This window comes from Xenopus laevis, chromosome 8L (assembly GCF_017654675.1).
Source record: "Xenopus laevis strain J_2021 chromosome 8L, Xenopus_laevis_v10.1, whole genome shotgun sequence".
NCBI lineage: Eukaryota > Metazoa > Chordata > Amphibia > Anura > Pipidae > Xenopus > Xenopus laevis.
This window is the reverse complement of record NC_054385.1, coordinates 50,424,689-50,446,901: the sequence shown is the minus strand read 5'-3', so window position 1 is coordinate 50,446,901 and position 22,213 is coordinate 50,424,689. Positions and strand designations below refer to the sequence as shown.

Here is a 22,213-nt window from a genome sequence, read left to right as displayed (position 1 = left end):
CCTTTAAGTTGGTAGGTATATTTATCTACAGTATATATTGTATAATATGTAAATTAAAGCTGCAATATATCATGTTCCCTTTGAAGGCAAATTCATGCACACTTGCGGAACTGCTGTTTACTTTGAAAATACTCTGTACTTGTTATACTGGTCAAGGGTTTATTTGATAAGGCAGGTGAAATGGAGCTGACGCCTACAAGGTTTATGTTGCTCGTACTGGTGTCAGTTACCTTTCTAGAGCTGAAACGCGAAGCAGCACAGGAGGATTACACGGGACGTTAGTCGGTTTCCGCAGTCTGTGGGATTTATTGTGCCTCTGTGTCGTTTTTTAATGAAAACAGCAATGAGAAGGGAGCTATGCGCTTACTTTCCTTGGCTACTGAGACTGAGTCTTTTAATAGATGTGAGATCTACAAATACCTATGAGGCAAATGCTTATCTGAACCTATCCTATTTCAGTATACAGCTGAACAGCACAATATCCAAGTACTGTGAGTGTGGCCTGTATGGACTCAACTCGCCCCTGAAGAGTGCCGAGGGGGCGGTGGGAATTCCGCTTTCTCCAAATCTCCAAGCCTGTGACTTAAATACCCAGTTTGCTGTCACTTCTACTCCTTGGATTGCACTAATAGAGAGAGGAAACTGTACTTTTTCAGACAAAATCATTCAGGCTGCCAGACATGGTGCAAGTGCTGTGGTGATATACAACGCTCCTTCCATCTATGGAAATCAGACCATTCCCATGGTGCATTATGGTAAGTGCTTATTAACTATTTTAAAGTTGCTATTTATCTGTCTGCTTTGGAAAAGCCATTACTGCTTTGTGCATGCAGTAATGATACCCTAAATAATGGGAGATGTCTTGCTATTGTTTTTCTACAGTCTGCCTTCTACAAGTTCTTGCAGCACCGAGAGACAGCTCGTTGACCTGAAATTGTCAAGGCCTTTGTTTATGGCAGACAGTTTAGTAAATGGAAATTAACTCACTGCACACTGTGCGCTGACAAGTGCTTATTAAATGAACCTTTAATTCCATTTGAAAAGGATGTGCTGTTATAATCTAGTATTTTCTACACAAAGAAAATAATTTACATTGTTTTATGCACAGGTTATAAAAATATTCTGCATTTAGCATTATCCAGAATTAGCCAAAATACTGAAAGGACAAACTTTTCAAACTGGCCATAGAGGGAAATAATTGTCCATTTACTTCTTGTTCAGACCCTGGGTGACTTCACTGATGTCACTTTGAACCCTCTCTGAGCAATGACATTAAGGGGCTGATTTATCAAAATCCGAATTAGAATTTTTGCCACAATTCATTTTTTTTTTTTGCAAGAATACTCGTAAATTCAAATCTTTTTAAAAACTCAATTGTTAGGTATTTATTAAGCACAGAAAAAAACTCGAAATTTCAACTTTGACATCTAAAAGCTTGCGAGTTCAAGTAAAAGCCAGCAGGAGTTTTCCTAGGCAAAATTCAAGCCATTTTTTTTTCAAGATCATCGATTTTTTTTGGAGCTTGAAAACGTTTTTTGAGCCGATATACTCACAAATTTGAGGTATTGCCGTTTTCCACAATTGTATTCAGTTGAGTTTTTTTCTACTGGGATTTTTTAATAAATAAGCAAACATTATATTTTTTTTAATTATTAGTTTATTCGAAGTAGAAAAAAAAATATCTGTCATTGGTCTAAGCAGGTTAAGGACTATGTTGTGGTCCTAGAGAACAATATTATTTTCCTGGGAGACCATACTCCCTCTGCTGTTCCATTATTATACCCTTAAAATTGGCATAACTAGAACCAGGACTGGATCTACAGCAAAATTATATTAGGCCCCCTCCATAAAGTTTAGGAATATTAAATTCTTTCTAAACATATACTGAAACCGCCAATCTGTCCCCCACTAGTCTCCCTATATTCCCTGGGCCCATTTAGCACAGTGGAACTAGGCAATGTTCCCTAGGTATGGCAACACTTTTTCAATGGTAGCCTTACTTATTTAAAGAACATCAGCTAGAACCAGGTAAAGCACTGACCACTTTCTGTCAACAAAAGGTCACTTAATGATCATCAGTGTTGATTTTTCCATCACCAAATAGAGAGAGAACAGCTGTAATACTTATTAAGTTCTCCTATGTTCAGTGCAACTCTCTGTGAACAGCAGCTATGCAAAGCTGACTATATTATATTAGTACTCGAACCGCGACTGGACATTTGCCCAGAAGTATCTGCTGAATCTGACATAATTAATGATTAATTGTAAGCCATGCACATATGATTGAATCCATGTTGCCTAGACAATTGGGATGGCAAAAACAGAAAACAATCTCCTATTGGATGGTGTCTGGCCCTGATTAATATGCAGCTGTACAAGGAAAACATTAGGCTTGTGATAGAGTTGTCAAATAATCCTACTGTTATAAATACAATCAAATAATTAAATGTGCCATCGGCTGGATCAGTTTTTGTACCATGTGGGCATAATGAGTGAAAATCTTTCTTTGTACAGTGCAGGCCTATGAGGTTTATATAGTGAATAAAGTACCCCCTCTTGTAAAATATAAGGATATTATAAGTTACCGAGGAGTTTCATGGCCATATAAAAACACGAGCCCGAAGGCCGAGTGTTTTTATACAGGTCATGGAACTCCGAGGTAACTTATAATATCCTCATATTTTACAACTGGGGGTACTTTATTAATTATAATACACAAATTTTAGTGAGTCATGTGACAGAAATTACATCACTACTCACCGTTTATAACTGATGACATCACTACTCACCGTTTATAAGGATATAATTTACAAGATATTCACAGCTTTTGTATTATATAGGTAATATAAGAGCCACTGTTCTCCAGTGAGACATTTACATAGGTGTGGTGTGGAGCGGAGAAAGTTGGGTGTGAGGTGGGACAGGGGTGAGCCGAATCCTTTGAGAAAGATTTGGCCAAATACCGAACCAAATCCGAACCCTAATTTGCATATGCAAATTCGGGGGGGGTAGGGGAACAAAATGTACTTCCTTGTTTTGTGATGAAAAGTCACGCAATTTCCCTCCCCAGCCCTAATTTGCATATGCAAATTAGGATTTGGATTCGGTTCGGCTGGGCAGAAGGATTCGGCCGAATCCTGCTGAAAAAGGCCGAATCCTGGCCGAATCCCGAACCGAATCCTGGATTCGGTGCATCCCTAATAAATAGTATATGGTACTCAGTAGTCACTGTAGTTTTATTGTGCGCCAGCAAAAATTGTGACATATCAAATAAAAAGGGAGCAATCATTTAACTGTAAAAAGCATAGAGTAGTGTGCAAATGCTCATTACAAAAGCAGCAAATCATTATTCATAGATGTTTATTTGAAGGATCAATATTTTCAGTTTCTAAACAGACCGTTGTCAAACGACCTTTGTCTATCATCTAAATAGAACTTTTTTTTCAAATGAGGAATTGTATTAGGGTTGAAGATGGATAGAATCAAGCTCAAGCAGCAGGGCCTCTTTCACACCAGCACGTTAGCCAAAACAAATGATTGCTCCATGTGACAAAATCACTTCACCCCAAATTCAAAGGGAAAGCACAGAAATGCAAGCACTATGCTATTGTGGTGAATGTCTGGGAGACTTGTTTGGAAAACCCAAAAAAACATGAAATTGGGATGTGATTGCTGGTCAGACATTATATGAAAGTTATAGCAAGCTGTCCCTCACAGGTTATTTACAGAAATTAGCTGCCCTTTCATGACCTTTTTAGGGTGTAGTTTTTAATATTTTATAACACAGTGTGCGTTGCAAATTAACCACTATCTATTTTTCAAACCAAATAATAATGGAGTGTGTGCAGCCATCTCAGTCCGTTCAGGCAGTTACTGCCTCAATTATTCAATTCTAATCTCATCTCCCTAAAAGAGTGTTGTACCGTGTTATCCATAGATCAAAACCAGAACATATAGAGTAGGTGAAGGTGTTACCTTTTATTGGCTAACTGAGTAGATTCAAAAAATGTTAGCTTTCAGGGACCCTGCTTCAGACATGGTATACATAGAAACTAAAAGATCATAACATTTATACACACTAGCACTGAGTAAGAAATGGTATCAATTCTTTCCATACAGATATTGATCAACACCTAGCAGTGAATTTATATTCCCATTCTTTTCACTCCTGTTGTGTTTTGAAGTTGCCCATTAGTACAGTGACAGTGAAGATCATCAATACTGTGGTTGTTGCTGCAGAAGTGCGCTGCTACTGGGAGATCCGTTTTCCCACAATTGATGTTGGATCTGGGGTTGTATCCCTCTTTGATGAAGTCACTTTTATGTTCTCTTAGGTGGTGGCACATGGGGAGATTAGTCGTCCAGCGACAAATCATCTCTACTGCCGGCGAATACTCCCCCTGGATCTTCCTTGTGAGACAACTTCAGGTGGTTTCGGAAATCCGAAGAGATTCGTATGCCATCCCGTCGGTGATTCATATTCTTGCCGGCGGGAAGGCATTTGGGGAGATTAGTTGCCCACAGTAGAGAAAATTTGTCGCTAGACGACTAATCTCCCCGTTTGCCACCACCCCTGGGGGTTCATTACTGTTGATAGAGTCTGTGCAAATACGAGTGTATTGCCTGGCTGTATATGATTGAGCTCCTTATATGTTTGGGGTGGAAGCTGTTGTTTCTGAGGTTTGTCTGTTGTTTTTTTTTCTAAACAGAGGTCACAAGTTTCCTACCTTTAATTTCAATAGTGGTGTCCAGGAAATACATTTTTGTTTTTGATTGACTTAATTTGAGCTTTATGGTAGTGTTGTAGCTATTGTAGAAGGAAAGGAGGTCCTCTTCACTTGCAGTCCAGATTAACAATGTAGCGGAGGTAAACCATTGTCTTAATGGTACAGGATGACAAAAATTCCTTCTCTAATCTGGTCATAAATAGATTTGCATGTTGTGGCACAAAACATCAACCCATGGCACAGCCCATTTGTTGTAAGTAGATCTCCTGTCCAAATAAAAATGCATTATGTGTCAAGGTGAAGTGCATTAGTTCTACAGGTAAACCCTAAAAGTATGACAGAGATTAACCTCCTTTTCTTCTGCTTGGGTGCTATTCTCACATCTACCACTAGGCGCATGGACACATTTATAGCAGTGTAGATGATTACTGAGCTGATTTGGACCTGTAGGATGCTGAAACCTACTTCAGCCTTTAGAAAAGGATTTTTAGAAGGGTAAAGAGGCACAGCTCAGCTTTGAACAGGATGCATTGTTAGATAAAACTAGAGTTCAATATTCCTGATGGACCATTCCATTAGCACAATAGAAAAACGCATTATTAATCAGTGGATTGGCATGCAATGTGTTTATTCCAAGACATTTTAGCTAAGTAGCATTCAAATCAGTTTAATGTTGTTGACATTAGGTCTGTGGTCTCTGTATGGTCTACTGTACCTTAAATGCAATCAAATGCAAAATAATCGAAGAATGCAATTGAAGAATAATCCAGTGCTTAAAGCCTGAAGAAGAAAAAAGAGAGAAAGGAAAAAAGGACTAAGAAAAAAAAATAGTGCAGCATATTTGATTTACTAACTTGTAATCATATACTTAGATGGATCATAACCTTAGTAGGATCCTGTGTGGTGACTGTATCCACCAAAAAATATATGATTCCCTCACCTTAGTTGATGAGTCAAATATATATTAGAAGTATATATTATTATTAATACATATAAAAGAGTAGTGTTAAGTCCATCTCTCTCAACCGGCAAGGGATGACAAATAGAGATGTCGCGAACTGTTCGCCGGCGAACTTGTTCGCGCGAACATCGGGTGTTCGCGCTCGCCGGAAGTTCGCGAACGTCGCGCGACGTTCGCCATTTTGGGTTCGCCATTGTTGGCGCTTTTTTTTGCCCTCTCACCCCAGACCAGCAGGTACATGGCAGCCAATCAGGAAGCTCTCCCCTGGACCACTCCCCTTCCCTATAAAAACCGAAGCCCTGCAGCGTTTTTTCACTCTGCCTGTGTGTGCTGAAGAGATAGTGTAGGGAGAGAGCTGCTGCCTGTTAGTGATTTCAGGGACAGTTGAAAGTTTGCTGGCTAGTAATCGTTTTGATACTGCTCTGTTATTGGAGGGACAGAAGTCTGCAGGGGTTTGAGGGACATTTAAGCTTAGGTAGCTTTGCTGGCTAGTAATCTACCTTCTACTGCAGTGCTCTGTATGTAGCTGCAGTGGGCAGCTGTCCTGCTTCTGATCTCATCTGCTGACTGCTGCAATAACAGTAGTCCTTGTAAGGACTGCTTTTATTTATTTTTTTGTTGTTTTACTACTACTACTACTACTACTACTATAAGAGCCCAGTGCTATTAGTCTAGCAGTGTTGGGGAGTGGGACTGGTGTGCTAATCTGCTGCTCCTAGTAGTTCAGCAGCACCAACTTTAATTTTTTTTTTTTAATATTCATTTTTTTTATTTTACTTTTTTTTATTTTACTACCGCTGTAGTAGTGTATAAGTTGACCTTTTAGGCATTATTTGCCCTGTAGGCATTATTTGCACACTGTTTTCTTCAACCCGCCATCGAGCTGTGTGACCTTGTTCACATTCTGTCTAAATATCCATAATATTACCGTCTCCAGAAAAAACACCGGAGTCACTTTTTTCAAGCAGCCATAATATATTTTACGTAATCCGTATCCACCGCTGTAGTAGTGTATACGTTGGCCTTGTAGGCATTATTTGCACACTGTTTTCTTCAACCCGCCATCGAGCTGTGTGACCTTGTTCCCATTCTGTCTAAATATCCATAATATTACCGTCTCCAGAAAAAACACCGGAGTCACTTTTTTCAAGCAGCATTCATATATTTTACGTAATCCGTATCCACCGCTGTAGTAGTGTATACGTTGGCCTTGTAGGCATTATTTGCACACTGTTTTCTTCAACCCGCCATCGAGCTGTGTGACCTTGTTCACATTCTGTCTAAATATCCATAATATTACCGTCTCCAGAAAAAACACCGGAGTCACTTTTTTCAAGCAGCCATAATATATTTTACGTAATCCGTATCCACCGCTGTAGTAGTGTATACGTTGGCCTTGTAGGCATTATTTGCACACTGTTTTCTTCAACCCGCCATCGAGCTGTGTGACCTTGTTCACATTTTGTCTAAATATTGATAATATTATCGTCTCTAGAAAAACCACTTGAGTTACTTTTTTCAAGCAGCATTCATATATTTTACGTAATCCGTATCCACCGCTGTAGTAGTGTATACGTTGACCTTGTAGGCATTATTTGCACAGTGTTTTCTTCAACCCGCCATCGAGCTGTGTGAGCTTGTTCACATTTTGTCTAAATATTGATAATATTATCGTCTCTAGAAAAACCACTTGAGTTACTTTTTTTCAAGCAGCATTCATATATTTTACGTAATCCGTATCCACCGCTGTAGTAGTGTATACGTTGACCTTGTAGGCATTATTTGCACACTGTTTTCTTCAACCCGCCATCGAGCTGTGTGAGCTTGTTCACATTTTGTCTAAATATTGATAATATTATCGTCTCTAGAAAAACCACTTGAGTTACTTTTTTTCAAGCAGCATTCATATATTTTACGTAATCCGTATCCACCGCTGTAGTAGTGTATACGTTGACCTTGTAGGCATTATTTGCACACTGTTTTCTTCAACCCGCCATCGAGCTGTGTGAGCTTGTTCACATTTTGTCTAAATATTGATAATATTATCGTCTCTAGAAAAACCACTTGAGTTACTTTTTTTCAAGCAGCATTCATATATTTTACGTAATCCGTATCCACCGCTGTAGTAGTGTATACGTTGACCTTGTAGGCATTATTTGCACAGTGTTTTCTTCAACCCGCCATCGAGCTGTGTGAGCTTGTTCACATTTTGTCTAAATATTGATAATATTATCGTCTCTAGAAAAACCACTTGAGTTACTTTTTTTCAAGCAGCATTCATATATTTTACGTAATCCGTATCCACCGCTGTAGTAGTGTATACGTTGACCTTGTAGGCATTATTTGCACAGTGTTTTCTTCAACCCGCCATCGAGCTGTGTGAGCTTGTTCACATTTTGTCTAAATATTGATAATATTATCGTCTCTAGAAAAACCACTTGAGTTACTTTTTTTCAAGCAGCATTCATATATTTTACGTAATCCGTATCCACCGCTGTAGTAGTGTATACGTTGACCTTGTAGGCATTATTTGCACACTGTTTTCTTCAACCCGCCATCGAGCTGTGTGAGCTTGTTCACATTTTGTCTAAATATTGATAATATTATCGTCTCTAGAAAAACCACTTGAGTTACTTTTTTTCAAGCAGCATTCATATATTTTACGTAATCCGTATCCACCGCTGTAGTAGTGTATACGTTGACCTTGTAGGCATTATTTGCACACTGTTTTCTTCAACCCGCCATCGAGCTGTGTGAGCTTGTTCACATTTTGTCTAAATATTGATAATATTATCGTCTCTAGAAAAACCACTTGAGTTACTTTTTTTCAAGCAGCATTCATATATTTTACGTAATCCGTATCCACCGCTGTAGTAGTGTATACGTTGGCCTTGTAGGCATTATTTGCACACTGTTTTCTTCAACCCGCCATCGAGCTGTGTGAGCTTGTTCACATTTTGTCTAAATATTGATAATATTATCGTCTCTAGAAAAACCACTTGAGTTACTTTTTTTCAAGCAGCATTCATATATTTTACGTAATCCGTATCCACCGCTGTAGTAGTGTATACGTTGGCCTTGTAGGCATTATTTGCACACTGTTTTCTTCAACCCGCCATCGAGCTGTGTGACCTTGTTCCCATTCTGTCTAAATATCCATAATATTACCGTCTCCAGAAAAAACACCGGAGTCACTTTTTTCAAGCAGCATTCATATATTTTACGTAATCCGTATCCACCGCTGTAGTAGTGTATACGTTGACCTTGTAGGCATTATTTGCACAGTGTTTTCTTCAACCCGCCATCGAGCTGTGTGAGCTTGTTCACATTTTGTCTAAATATTGATAATATTATCGTCTCTAGAAAAACCACTTGAGTTACTTTTTTTCAAGCAGCATTCATATATTTTACGTAATCCGTATCCACCGCTGTAGTAGTGTATACGTTGACCTTGTAGGCATTATTTGCACACTGTTTTCTTCAACCCGCCATCGAGCTGTGTGACCTTGTTCACATTTTGTCTAAATATTGATAATATTATCGTCTCTAGAAAAACCACTTGAGTTACTTTTTTTCAAGCAGCATTCATATATTTTACGTAATCCGTATCCACCGCTGTAGTAGTGTATACGTTGACTTTGTAGGCATTATTTGCACAGTGTTTTCTTCAACCCGCCATCTAGCTGTGTGTATTATCGTTTCCAGAAAAACCAACTGAGTTTTTGTTGTTGTTGTTGTTTTTTTAAAAATAATGCCAGGCAAAGGCAGGCCGCCACGCAGAGGCCGTGCTAGGGGCCGTGCTGCTATGCAATCCTGTGGCCCTAGCAAATTGCCCAGTTTTAAAAAGCCAATGACCCTGAACTCCCAAAATGCTGAAGAGGTAGTTGACTGGCTTACACAGCACACCCCATCCTCTACCGTTTCTAACTTTACCACAACATCCTCCTCATCCTCCACTGCTATGGCCACCCCACGTAACACTTCCTCCACCACCGGTGCCCCTTCTTCACTGGGGTCAGAGGAGTTATTTTCCCATGAGTTTCTTGAACTGAGTAATGCGCAACCATTATTGCCAGAAGAAGATGAAGGAGATGAGGACCTTACACCAGATTTAATTCTGGCAGAGAACACGATAGAGATGGACATAATGAGTGATGAGGAGGAGGTCCCCGCTGCTGCTTCCTTCTGTGATGTGTCAGAAGAAATTGATGCATCTGAGGAGAATGATGATGAGGAGATTGATGTTTTGTGGGTGCCTAGTAGAAGAGAGCAAGAGGAGGGTAGTTCAGATGGAGAGACGGAGAGTCAGAGAGGCAGTAGGAGAATAAGACTTAGAAGAAGCAGGGAGGACAGCCCGCAGGGATCAGTAGGGCAACAACATGTATCGGCACCTGTGTTCAGCCGGCCAACGCACCCGCCATTGCCGCCAATACCGCCAACTCCGCCAACTTCTACTGTTACCGCCAGATCGCACACTTCCAAAAAGTCAGCAGTGTGGGATTTTTTTAATGTGTGTGCCTCTGACAAAAGCATTGTAATTTGCAATGAGTGCAGTCAGAAACTGAGCCTTGGTAAGCCCAACAGCCACATAGGTACAACTTCTATGCGAAGGCACATGAGCGGCAAGCACAAAGCACTTTGGGAGCAACACCTCAAAGGCAACAGGCAAACTAAAAGCCACACTCCTTCTGGTCCAGCATCTTACTGCTCTACCTCTGCTCTCCTTGACCCGTCTGAACCACCCTCCACTCCGCCTTCCACCTTGACCACCTGTTCCCATTCCCAGTCATCTGCCACCAGCCAAGTTTCTGTGAAGGCCATGTTTGAGCGTAAGAAGCCAATGTCTGACTGTCACCCCCTTGCCCGGCGTCTGACAGCTGGCTTGTCTGCACTCTTAGCCCGCCAGCTTTTACCATACCAGCTGGTGGACTCTGAGGCCTTCCGCAAATTTGTAGCAATTGGGACACCGCAGTGGAAGGTACCCAGCCGCAATTTTTTTTCTAAAAAGGGAATACCACACCTGTACCAACATGTGCAGAGCCAAGTTACCGCATCTCTGTCACTTAGTGTTGGGCCAAAGGTCCATATGACTACTGACGCATGGTCCTCCAAGCATGGTCAGGGCAGGTATGTCACCTACACTGCCCACTGGGTGAACTTGGTAATGGCTGGGAAGCAGGGAATGGGTAGCTCAACAACAACAGTGGAGTTGGTGTCACCGCCACGGATTGCACGCGGTTCTGCCACCACCTCTACTCCTCCATCGCTCTCTACCTCGTCTTCTTCTTCTTCTTACTCTGCTGCTGGGTCCTCCTTCTCCTCCTCCACACCTGTGCACCCCCAGCTCCCCTAGGCTATTCGACGTGCCAGGTACGCCGTTGTCACGCTGTCTTGGGGATGACGTGCCTGGAAAGCAAAAACCATACCGGATCTGTACTCCTGTCATCTCTGCAGTCACAGGCCGATCGGTGGCTGACCCCACACCAACTGCAGATCGGAAAAGTGGTGTGTGACAATGGAAGCAATCTGTTGGCAGCGTTGAGACTAGGCAATTTAACACATGTGCCCTGCATGGCACATGTGTTAAATTTAATAGTCCAACGTTTTGTCTCCAAGTACCCAGGATTCCAGGACGTTCTCACCCAGTCCAGAAAGGTGTCGGCCCATTTCAGACGTTCCTACACAGCCATGGCACGCCTTGCTGACATTCAGCAGCGCTACAACATGCCAGTCAGGCGTTTGATTTCTGACAGCCAGACTCGCTGGAATTCAACGCTCCTTATGTTGGAACGTCTGCTGCAACAACAAAGGGCCGTCAACGAGTACCTTTTTGAACTGGGTGGTAGGACTGGATCTGCACAGCTGGGGATTTTTTTCCCCCGTTACTGGGTGCTTATGCGCGATGCCTGCAGGCTCATGCGACCTTTTGAAGAGGTGACAAATATGGTCAGTCGCACCGAAGGCACCATCAGCGACCTAATACCCTTCGCTTTATTCCTGGAGCGTGCCGTGCGACGAGTGACAGATGAGGCTGTAGACCAGCGTGACGAGGAGCTGGAAGCGCACGATTTCTGGTCGGAATCACCAGAACGAACCCAGGCACATGCTGCAACGCAGGGAGAGGTGCCAGAAGTGGAGTCAGAGGAGGAAGGTGGCTTTGTGGAGGAGGAGGAGGAGGAGGACCAACAGGAGCAGGCTTCCCAGGGGGCTAGTGGTGACCTTTTGGGGACCCCTGGTCTTGTACGTGGCTGGGGGGAGGAGACCGTGGATGATGCAGTCCTTGATAATGAGGAAGCGGAGATGGATAGCTCTGCATCCAACCTTGTGAGAATGGGGTCTTTCATGCTGTCATGCCTGTTGAAGGACCCCCGTATCAAGAGGCTTAAGGAGAAGGACCTGTACTGGGTCGCAACGCTACTAGACCCTCGGTACAAGCATAAAGTGTCAGAAATGTTACCAACATACCACAAGTCCGAAAAGATGCGGCATTTACAAACCAGCCTGCAAAACATGTTGTACAATGCTTTTAAGGGTGATGTCACTTCAGGAACTCATCAACATTCCAGGGGCAGAGGTGCCAGTAATCCTGCCACGAGCACACCTGCAAGGACAAAGCCCTTTGGCCAGTCTGTAACGTCAGACATGCAAATGTTTTTCTGTCCAAGGCAGCGCCACAACCCTTCTGGATCCACCCTCAAAGAACGCCTCGACCGGCAGGTAGCGGACTACCTGGCATTAACTGCAGATATCGACACTCTGAGGAGCGATGAACCCCTGGACTACTGGGTGCGCAGGCTTGATCTGTGGCCAGAGCTGTCACAATTTGCCATGAACCTCTTGTCTTGCCCAGCCTCAAGTGTGCTCTCAGAAAGGACCTTCAGTGCAGCAGGAGGGATTGTAACTGAGAAGAGAACTCGCCTAGGTCACAAAAGTGTCGATTACCTGACCTTTATTAAAATGAATGAGGGGTGGATCTCGGAGGGTTACTGCACGCCGGAAGACTTGTTCTGACTTCTATGCAGCTGTCCTTCTCTTCAAGCCTCATGACTCCACACACAGCTGTCCTTTAGCGTCCTCCTCCTCCCTCCGCCACCGTTACAAACTAGGGTGCAAACCCTACTGGTTTAATTTTTTCTGGCCTCTGTGCTTCAGTGGCTGCGACCAAAAAAATGCCTATTTTCTGCATTTATATGACATAATTTTTCTGGCCTCTGTGCTTCAGTGGCTGCAACCAAAAAAATTTATATTTTCAGCATTTATATGGCATAATTTTTCTGTCAACTGTGCTTCAGTGGCTGCGACCAAAAAAATGCATATTTTCTGCATTTATATGGCATAATTTTTCTGGCCTCTGTGCTTCAGTGGCTGCAACCAAAAAAATTACTATTTTCAGCATTTATATGGCATAATTTTTCTGGCAACTGTGCTTCAGTGGCTGCGACCAAAAAAATGCATATTTTCTGCATTTATATGGCATAATTTTTCTGGCCTCTGTGCTTCAGTGGCTGCAACCAAAAAAATTACTATTTTCTGCATTTATATGGCATAATTTTTCTGGCCTCTGTGCTTCAGTGGCTGCAACCAAAAAAATTTATATTTTCAGCATTTATATGGTATAATTTTTCTGGCAACTGTGCTTCAGTGGCTGCGACCAAAAAAATGACTATTTTCAGCATTTATATGGCATATTTTTTCTGGCCTCTGTGCTTCAGTGGCTGTGGCCAAAAAAACTGGGCAAACAATGCCTACAAGGTCAACGACGTTGACCTTGTAGGCATTGTTTGCCCAGTTTTTTTGGCCACAGCCACTGAAGCACAGAGGCCAGAAAAAATATGCCATATAAATGCTGAAAATAGTCATTTTTTGCCATACGTTGACTCAACGTATATGGCAAAAAATGACTATTTTCAGCATTTATGTGGCATATTTTTTCTGGCAACTGTGCTTCAGTGGCTGCAACCAAAAAAACTGGGCAAACAATGTCTACAAGGTCAACGTATGGCGAAAAATTACTATTTTCAGCATTTATATGGCATATTTTTTCTGGCAACTGTGCTTCAGTGGCTGCGTCCAAAAAAACTGGGCAAACAATGTCTACAAGGTCAACGTATGGCGAAAAATGACTATTTTCAGCATTTATATGGCATATTTTTTCTGGCAACTGTGCTTCAGTGGCTGCGTCCAAAAAAACTGGGCAAACAATGCCTACAAGGTCAACGTATGGCAGTTGTTTAAAGAGAACAGTAGATTACTAGCCAGCAAAGCTACCTAAGCTAAAATGTCCCTCAAATCCCTGCAGACTTCTGTCCCTCCAATACAGAGCAGTATCAAGCAGATTACTAGCCAGCAAACTTACTATCATCTGTCCCTGAAATCACTAACAGCTCTCCCCCTACACTATCTCTTCCAAGCACACACAGGCAGATTTTTCAGATACATTTTTGCCCTTGATCCCCCTCTGGCATGCCACTGTCCAGGTCGTTGCACCCTTTAAACAACTTTAAAATCATTTTTCTGGCCAGAAATGTCTTTTCTAGATGTTAAAGTTCGCCTTCCCATTGAAGTCTATGGGGTTCGCGAACCGTTCGCGAACCGCTCGCATTTTTGCGCAAGTTCGCGAATATGTTCGCAAACTTTTTTTCCGACGTTCGCTACATCCCTAATGACAAAGCTTTTCTCAGGCGCACTCTCTCTAGAACTATTAGAATAATTAGTACTAAAAGTCTCCTCTGTTTTCAAATACAGGTGTGGGATTCCTTATCAGGGAACCAGTTATTCAGAAAGCTCTGAATTACAGGAAGGTAATTTCCAATAGAGTCCACTGTAAGCAAATAATTCCAATAATTAAACACAATTTCCTTTTTATCTGTATTACTCTAGGACAGTAAGGGAATATATAAAGTGCAGAACATTTTCAGATTGAAGGCATTTTTTGCACCCTGCACATTTCCTTTCCATAAGCAGACCCTAATAGGTTCTGCATTATTAAAATGTCTGTAAACAGGAGTATCATTAGAACCTGGTGTGAAATACCACTTATTTTTCTTGTGTTCTTTAACCCTCACATTAAGGGGCAGATTTATCAAAGGTCGACGTGAATTTTCGAATTGAAAAAATTCAAATTTTGAGCTATTTTTGTGTACTTTGACTAGAGATTTGATTTTGAAAAAAAAATCTGAAAATTCCCATATCGAAATTTATCATGTACTGTCTCTTTAAAAATTCGACTATTCGCCATCTAAAACCTGCCGAATTGCTGTTTTAGCCTATGGGGGACCTCCTAGAACCCATTTGGAGTCAATTGTTGGACTTTGAAAAATCTAAGTTTTTTTGTGGAAAAAGTTCGAATCAAATTCGATCGAATGCGCTATTCCTTCAATTTGAACGATTCGACCTATTCGATCGAAAGCGAACCTATTCAACCCAAAAATAACTTTGACTTAATTTTGGTTGGTCTTTTTGAATTAGAATTTCAACGTTTTTTCAATTCGAAAATTTGACCCTTTATAAATATGCCCATAAACTGACAGATTGCTCTCACAACATTCTCAACATATTTACTAGCCCGGGTGGTTTATGGAAGACTTTCTGAAGATGAATGATGTACAGTATATTCATGAACTCTTATTTATGAGCTTAGACAAGTGTTTCTTTAAGTATGGAAGTCCTACCACTAGGTAAATCAGCTGCAGATAAAAGATACTGCTCTTCTTTAATATGTAAAATTGGTGGAGGTTATTAAATGACAAGCCATAATTACTGTCTGTTTGAAGGGGACAGAATTTTACATTTTTTCCATGCTATCACTTGCCTTATCATACTTATCCACAAAAGTGATCCTATCTCTCTTGTTACCTTGTAGTTTTGATAGGAGTAACTTATCAGTTTGCTGCTGCAAGGCCTTATATCTTTTCATTAAATACTGTAGCTACGTTCATTGAGTCGCTCTGTTAACTCTCTAGTGACTAATTTCATCTGAATCTCCATAGAGGCTATTTATTTGCAGTGCAGTGACCTTTGTGGATGACTGTGTAGACTATGAGATCTGCTCATGTGTAAGAGATTGTTCCTGTTAATTGATTTGCAGTGCTTATTAGTAATGAATCCGCCACTAATTATTTTAATATTTACATAAAGCAAATTCATTTCACCCTTAGAGACCTCTTAAGTGAAGATGGAAAAATATAACATTTCCTCAAAGTAAGCTATCATCCGCATATCTATTTCACTTCATTCAGGATGCATAAGGTTCTCTGAAGACACATAATCTGCAGAACGAAAAGAAATTCACTGGCACTCAGGTGATACTCGCAGGGTGAAACCCTTGCTTTAAATGTATTCAATGCAGCATGCAACGTTTCGGGGACAACCCCTTTATCAAGCATATGGGAACAGAATTCACAGAACAATTTAAAGCCTAGGCTGGTAATGTGACCATCATGTGACTGTGCTCAAATTAACATAATTAACTAATTAACTAAACAGATTTTGTAATAATACAGTGCATAATCCGATAAACTACCAGATATAATAATTATAAACAAATATACAAAAATACAAAAATATCAGAAAAGAGAATGACATCTTTAACCAAATTTTCAACAAACTTTTTTTTTAAAAAGTTCATAAAAATTTCCAAAATTTTTTTATATAAAAGCAGCAAATCATATTATCTCCACAGGTGAAAGTGTCCAGGTGAGAATCCAAAATAGTCCACTGGAAATATAATCCAAAAAAATCCAAAAAACGTTCATAAAATGTATAAATAGTCGAAAAATTAAAAACAACCAGGAAAAAGAAGACAATGTATCAAGTTAGATATTACCATAATGTAGCACAATATTGCAACAATCTCAATCAAGCAGCAGGAGATAAGTTAACTAGCTTACCCTTTAAGGGGAACTGTCCCTCAAACCAATCCGGCACAATTGTTTATCTAAAAGGAAAAAGCATAAGTTAATAAACAATTCAAAGGTAACACGCCATATTAAATCTTCATTTAACCCACTCGGGTGTCTTGACTGCATCAGCCAGATCCAATAACACTCTCGCTGTAATAAACTTCTCTTTTTATCCATACCATAACAATCGCCCATAGTTAGAATCCGTACTTAAAATTTTCCAGTGTTTCAGAATTATATTACAATGTATTTTAGAGTTAGTATCGTAAGATGTAACAAACGGGATTCTTTGGGGTTTCGCAGATTTATCCTTTGATTTCTTACATAGAACAGATTCTATTGGTATAAGTTCAACCTCTCTTTGGGTAGCTAACAATGCCGTTTGATCGTAACCTCTTTCCACAAATTTATCCACCATAGCTGATGACTCAGCGTTATACAGTTCAGGTGTAGAGGTGATTCTTTTGACCCTCATTAACTGGCTACGTGGATTATATTTCCAGTGGACTATTTTGGATTCTCACCTGGACACTTTCACCTGTGGAGATAATATGATTTGCTGCTTTTACATTAAAAAATTTTGGAAATTTTTATGAAATTTTTTTAAAAAAGTTTGTTGAAAATTTGGTTAAAGATGTCATTCTCTTTTCCTGTTATTTTTGTATTTTTGTATATTTTTTATAATTATTAATATCTGGTAGTTTATCGGATTATGCACTGTATTATTACAAAATCTGTTTAGTTAATTAGTTAATTATGTTAATTTGAACACAGTCACATGATGGTCACGTTACCAGCCTAGGCTTTAAATTGTTCTGTGCATTCTGTTCCCATATGCTTGATAAAGGGGTTGTCCCCGAAACGTTGCATGCCGCATTGCGAGTATCACCTGAGTACCAGTGAATTTCTTTTCGTTTGGACTGTTGAGGGGTTGGCCGATCCCCTATTTCGCTGGGCACCAGGGATTCAAGTTTCAGGAGCGCCAGGGTGTGCGCTTGTATTTTGGAGAAGACATATTCTGCAGAAGCCATACCTTCTCCCCAAAATAATCTATAATAAAATAATAATTTGTACATATGGGGGCCCATTTACTTAGCTCGAGTGAAGGATTAGAATGAAAAATACTAAGAATTTCGAAGTTTTTTTTTTTGGCTACTTCAACCATCGAATTGGCTACTTCGACCTTCGACTACCACTTTGACTTTGAATCGAACTAAAAACCGTTCGACTATTCGACCATTCAATAGTCTCTTTGAAAAAAACTTTGACTACCTACTTCGCCACCTAAAACCTACTGAGCACCAATTTTAGCCTATGGGGACCTTCCCCATAAGCTTTTTTCGATCAAAGGAAAATCCTTAGTTTGATAGAATGAAATCTTTCGAATCATTCGATTTGAAGGATTTAATCGTTCTATCGAAGCATTTGCGGCAAATCCTTCGACTTCGATATTCGAAGTCAAAGGATTTTACTTTGAGGGTCGAATATCGAGGGTTAATTAACCCTCGATATTCGACCAATAGTAAATGTGCCCCTAGGTATGGATGTATCAAGCAGCGCATCTTCATAAGACAGGAACAATCACTTCCATAGTGCAAACACCCTTAGACATTCCCAAAGTTCTATATATGAAAGCTCACCTCAGTTGTTATAACTCAACAATAAGTCCTAATATACATTTTAAAACTATGGGAAAGAAAGTCCAATTTAATTCCATTCAAATATGTGACAAATCCATGCTTTTTCGAAAACAGTCATATTGTCATATTTAACCAGCCAACCCCTTCCAGTAAGTAGAATGTGGCAGCCTTAAAGGAGAACTAAACCCTAAAAATAAATATGGCTAAAAATGCAATATTTTATATACTGATCTTATTGCACCAGCCTAAAGTTTCAGTTTCAATAGCAGCAATGATCCAGGACTTTCAGTTTGTCACAGGGGGTCACCATCTTGGAAAGTGTCTGCAACACTCACATGCTCTGAGCAGCTGTTGAGAAGCTAAGCTTAGGGGTCATTGCAAATTATCAAGCAGAAAATGAGGTTGGCCTGTAGCATAAGCTGATGCTACAGGGCTGATTATTAAATTCTGATGCTAATTGCACTGGTTTCTGAGCTGCCATGTAGTAATTATCTGTATTAATTACTAATCAGCCTTATATTGTGACATTTATATTCTATGAGTCCCCTAAGCTCAATAAGTGACAGCAGCACAGAGCATGTGCAGTGAATCAGCAGAAAAGAAGATGGGAAGCTACTGGGGCATCTTTGGAGACACAGATCTTCCCTGCTAAAGGGCTGTGGTTGCCTTGGGCTGGTATAAAAGCTCAAAATATAATGTATAAAATGTCTTTTCTTCTTCTTTAGTTTAGTTCTTCTTTAAAGAGGCACTTTTTAGGACAAGTCAAACCAACCGTGACATAGGGGCTAAGAGGAATGGTGACAAAACTGTCCTTACAAATAATACACTGATACACTGTACATTTAAAGTCATTCTATCGGTATATTCATGGCTTGAAGGGCTAAAGGCAACAATAACTTCAAAAGAATGAACCATAAGTCTAGTATATAATGCTAGTACAATAAACATAGCTGTTCTTGTTCTAATGCTTTATTAAATATAAAATATAATATGCCAAGTGTTGCCATATCCAGAGATGTGCAAATTTAGTAAAGAGTCAATTGCACCCCAGTTCTTGTAATTTGGATAAATATGGGGGTGCGTCTGAAGATTTCAGTGATACATATAGTCATAATTCAGTTATGATGAAGATTTTTCTATTACTCGCCAAAGGTGGAAAAAGTAATAAATACTTTTAAGTAATATCTTAAAATATTGATGGTTTGTGTGAATTTGTGCAGACAATAATCCCTGCCTTATTTTCAGAGATGCAAAATATGCTCTGGTACTATGAAATGTACTTATCCCTCCAGATTAGCATGCATAGCCGAGCTCCAGTAATTATGACTTGAGGGAAACATGTAAAACACAATCCATAGTTATACTGTACTTTTTCTTTGGGTGTCAGGCACAAATAGCTGTAAACTGGCTTGGCAGCTGCATGGGCTCTAGGGTAAATAGCAAGAACTAAAAATGACTTTGTTTCTTATTGTTATTTAGCTCATCGTTTGTATACCCATTGTGTAGAACACAAATCGTGGGGCAGATCATTGGTGATTAGAGCACACCGTCAGATCAAATTTATCAGACTGAGCAGATGCCACAAAACTGACGGGTTTAGATAACCTTTCTGCTTTTTTCAACTTAAAATAGCTGCACAAAAATCATCAAATGCATTCTCCGGGAATATACAAGACAGAAATGTCTGACTAAAGCTGAGGTTTGAGTGCTTTGTGGGTGACCTTATGCCCAAGGGATATGAATTAAAACACAACTTGGTTTGTTTTTACTAATTTACAATTCTGCCTGTGCCACTGGACATGTCACAGTGGATTCTTCTCATGGTTTCACCCATGTGACCAAATGCATTACGCTCATAAATAGAATATCTTATAACAGCACTATCCTCTTTACTCTTTCCCTTCCATAGAGAACATAACATTAACATCCCTGACCTCTTTCATAGAAAATATGTTTCACAATACAATAAAGCAGAGCTATCCAAGACATATATATATATTTTTGTAAAGGTTTTATTTTGCATTTTGGACAAACAAACAAAGAAAAATTAACAATAAATGATAATATAACAATCGTTCTTGGCACTTACAGAAAATACTGTTTACAATCATTTACATATCAGAAGTGACTGTCATATCCCTTCAAGGGACACCAGGCCCCGAAACATCTCACTGTATCTCACTTTATACTTGTGATATACTAATGTTCTAGTTCTTTGTAAGGGCACTAATTAATCTATTACATCTAACAAACAGATTTCGGGAGTAGTGACTCCAGGGAGAGACAGATGTTCATTACTATATTGAATTACCTCTTTCCAATATGATATTACTCTAGGACAGGGGCTGTCCAACTGGCGGCCCCTCCTTATATGGCCCTCCAAATCAAGGTCTGCCTGCTGTGTCTGTTTACCATATGTAAATGTTAAAAGGTATCACTACAGAGATTGACTGGCCCCTGCATTGTTTAAACCTCAAATTCACACTGCAATCCCCTGTATTGTTCACACCTGTGATCCCGCTGTATTGTTCACACTTTGTTCACCTGTTGACACTTTATACAAAATGCTAATGGTGCACCAGCACTGTGTCACTGTATGTAGTACATATTAGACTGCTCCTGATTCCTGTCTCCTGCTCTGTTCTGCCTTCCCTATGCTCCCTGTGTGTCATACTTTGGTATTTTTTCTGGGGGTTTGTTAGCAATTGAAAATTATTGTTAGTGGCCCCTAAGGTGTTTAATTATATGCTGGGGTACTGTATTATACACAGGGGAGGAGGAGGCTTAGCTTTTTTCACATATGAGTGACATCCTTGCCAGGGCAGGCACAAGGTAGTTTGGCACCCTAGGCAAGCGCTTCAATCAGTGCCCCCCTGTCCTGCATTACCATTTCCCTCCTTACCATGATGGTTTTTAAATAAAGAGAGCAAGAGAGTGTACAACATTTTTCATTTATATTACTGCCCCGTGTACCGGTACCAGCAAGCTCAGCAGCCATCCATAATACACCCCGCCCATACCTGTGCAAGCAAGCTCAGCAGCCATTCATCATACAGCCCTCCTGCAGCCATCATATTGCCCCAATCTTTACCTGTGTCAGCAGCAGCCAAAAATAAATCTGATCACATCATATTGCCCCCAAGTATTTATGTACCTGTGCCAGCGCCCAGCAGCAACAGCAAACATATGGCCCCCAAATCTGTACCTGGCTGTGCCAGCAGGAAGCTTCACACTTTACAGTAATAGAAAGAATGTCTTCAGTTCAGTGTAACTGTGCAAGGCTGAGAGCAGCGAGAGCCACACCAAGCAGGCCGCCAGCTCTCTGCCTCTCTCTGTCATCCAACACATCAGTGATGTAATTTACGCATGTTGCGCTGCAATGCACAGAAGGAGCTATTACTTGCCGGCAAGAGGGAGAAGGTGAAGGAGATGGATTCCACCCAACTGGGTGACCATGATTACTGAAACAAATTATTAAATAAACGCTTGAAAAAAACAAAAAAAATCCCCTTAAAAGTGCGCCCCTCAATGATGGCGCCCTAGACAGCCACCTGCTTTGCCTACCCTTAGTTCCGGCCCTGATCCCTGCAGTGAGCACCAACCATTTGGTTTTTTGGTGTGCTATTAATGTGGACGTGGTCTTGCGTTAACATGGGTGTGGTTTAAATGGGTGTGGTTTAAAGAGGGTGTGGTCTAAAAACAGGGAGTGGCTAACACTGGCCCTCCACCATGTAGATTAGAAAAATTCTGGCCTTCTGTACCATAGAAGTTGGACAGTACTGCTCCAGGACATTCCCATATTAAGTGGAGGAACCCTGCGTCCCCTGTGCCACATTTTGCACATTTCGCTCCTTCTGATCTACCCATAACCTTGAGCCTCTGAGGGGTGATGTATTATTGGTGGATCATATTGAATTGGTATCCAAGACATATTTTTGGCCCACAGACTATTGAAAAGCTTGACTGACCTCTTTCCATGTTATC

General features: G+C 40.5%; 1 protein-coding gene across 1 annotated transcript in view; it reads left to right on the top strand.

Moving 5' to 3' along the window:
- The first annotated feature begins 250 nt into the window (after positions 1–250).
- Positions 251–22,213, top strand: part of rnf128.L (ring finger protein 128 L homeolog) — a 92,837-nt gene continuing 70,874 nt past the window's right edge. Inside the window, exon 1 of the mRNA XM_018229264.2 lies at positions 251–755. Coding sequence (XP_018084753.1) covers positions 332–755 — 424 coding nt within the window. The 5' untranslated portion in view covers positions 251–331. The remainder of the gene's footprint in view (positions 756–22,213) is intronic.